General features: G+C 42.5%; 1 protein-coding gene across 1 annotated transcript in view; it reads right to left on the bottom strand.

The window, feature by feature from the left end:
- LOC106103231 overlaps positions 1-1,575 on the bottom strand; it is a 3,158-nt gene extending 1,583 nt beyond the window's left edge. Inside the window, exons 1-5 of the mRNA XM_013282924.1 lie at positions 1,464-1,575; positions 1,062-1,209; positions 438-619; positions 293-361; positions 104-201 (exon numbers count right to left, since the gene is read on the bottom strand). Of these exons, the coding sequence (XP_013138378.1) occupies positions 104-201; positions 293-361; positions 438-619; positions 1,062-1,209; positions 1,464-1,530 (564 nt within the window). The 5' untranslated portion in view covers positions 1,531-1,575. The remainder of the gene's footprint in view (positions 1-103; positions 202-292; positions 362-437; positions 620-1,061; positions 1,210-1,463) is intronic.
- Between the last annotated feature and the right edge of the window lie 106 nt (positions 1,576-1,681).

Below are 1,681 nucleotides of genomic sequence, written 5' to 3'. Positions count from 1 at the left end.
GCACCAGCGGAAATATCGTTGGGGGCGCATTTTGGCCTGCCGCCGCATCAGATTATTATTTTATTTACCGCAGTGAACGTGTTAACAGTGTTTGAAGTCTTACCGTATCCATGTCCGTCTTCATATGATGCAATTTCTTATTGAGATCATTCTTAATACCTTGCATGAGGACAAAATTTTTCTCTAGAAGTCCTTGAAGACCTGGAAAGTATAATGTTTTTCATAGTGTCGACGTATAAAATAATGAAGCAACTATTAATATATTGAAGTAGGTAGTGATAGAGGAGCTCACCGGCACCCTCTAGCAGACGGCTGATGTCTTTCGGCTCCACGTCTTTGTGATTCCTGGGCATCACACGTTCTGCACATGAATTTAATTAATTTAATCATTTATCTTTTCTAAAATGTAATAGTTCATTATGATTGTTTACTATTACCGTTATCATTAAGGAAATCATCAGGCAGGTCCCAGTAGGAGGGGCGGCGCGGGCGCAGCGCGTCGCCGGGCGGGGGCAGCGCGGGGCGCGCGGGGTGCGGCGGGCGCGCGCTCAGCGACACGCGGCACACGTGCGAACAACACGTCACTAATATCTCTGACACGTTGAAACGCATGTACTCACTGTAATAGACATTTTGTTTCATTACGCAATGACTAGCATATGCCCGCAGGTACATACTCAGAATAAAAAAAAAAATACGCTCCGAAGATACCTTCAAACTGACATCTAAATTTTTAAATCTCAATAATATCGGTAAAAACGGAAGAAAGCCAAAATTAAATCTAGATTCTTCTTCTTTCTTCTTTGTCGCTTGAGTCTTTACAGACTCGTCGTGGTTATCACGTATCAGTGCCTCGCTTCACAAGACGCCGCCACTCCTCCCTGTACGCTGCTTTTTTTTCACATTGATGCAAGTGTACGTCCATGGCCGTTCTTTCACAAATCTAGATTCTAGATTAATGAAATAGAATCAATAGGATTACAAATGGTTTGGCTCCAATAGTGACTATCGCATTGTAACTGTACAATAGAGAACATAAACTACATTTTAACAACACCCACGGGTCTGATTTAATATCGCCAAATAAGCTTTCAGAGGTCTGGTCATCTTCTAGCAGTAGACCACCAGTGGATCCGCGGTACACTTGGGAGCCGCGTCTCGTCGGAGACTGCTGAGGCTCGTCTGTGCTCTCTTTCATCCGAGGTGGTCCTGGAAAGTTACAAATTCTTGTTTAACATTTATCTTGCAATTTATTTGGTTTTTATTGTCGTGTGTTTCTCAATCATCGTTTAACAATACTTCCTTTTATTTCTCCGCGTTTAGGATACCACAAGGGTGATTCTCGTGGATGTTTACTTACCAAGCCCGAACTTGAAGCTTCTGTTGTCACTATAGCTTCCAGCTCAACTATTTAGCTACAATCTAAGTATGTACATACTAAATATTAAAATATATGTGTGTACCAGGGTGTATGCAGTAGGCGCCGAATTCTAGCTTCTTGCCGAGTGCACCGATGAACGGGAACTTCATCTTGATGGTCTGAAGCAGCGTCTCCTCGCGCAGGTCCCAAATGTTCAGCGTCTACGGACAACAGTTAAGTTGAATGTAGACCTTTGGTAAAAGAGCTGCACTTTTAATATCTTCCGAATTAAAGTATGACATAAAGACAAAGATGTAAGTA

This window comes from Papilio polytes, unplaced genomic scaffold (assembly GCF_000836215.1).
Source record: "Papilio polytes unplaced genomic scaffold, Ppol_1.0 DF823835.1, whole genome shotgun sequence".
Classification (NCBI taxonomy): domain Eukaryota; kingdom Metazoa; phylum Arthropoda; class Insecta; order Lepidoptera; family Papilionidae; genus Papilio; species Papilio polytes.
This window is presented reverse-complemented; position numbering and strand designations above follow the sequence as displayed.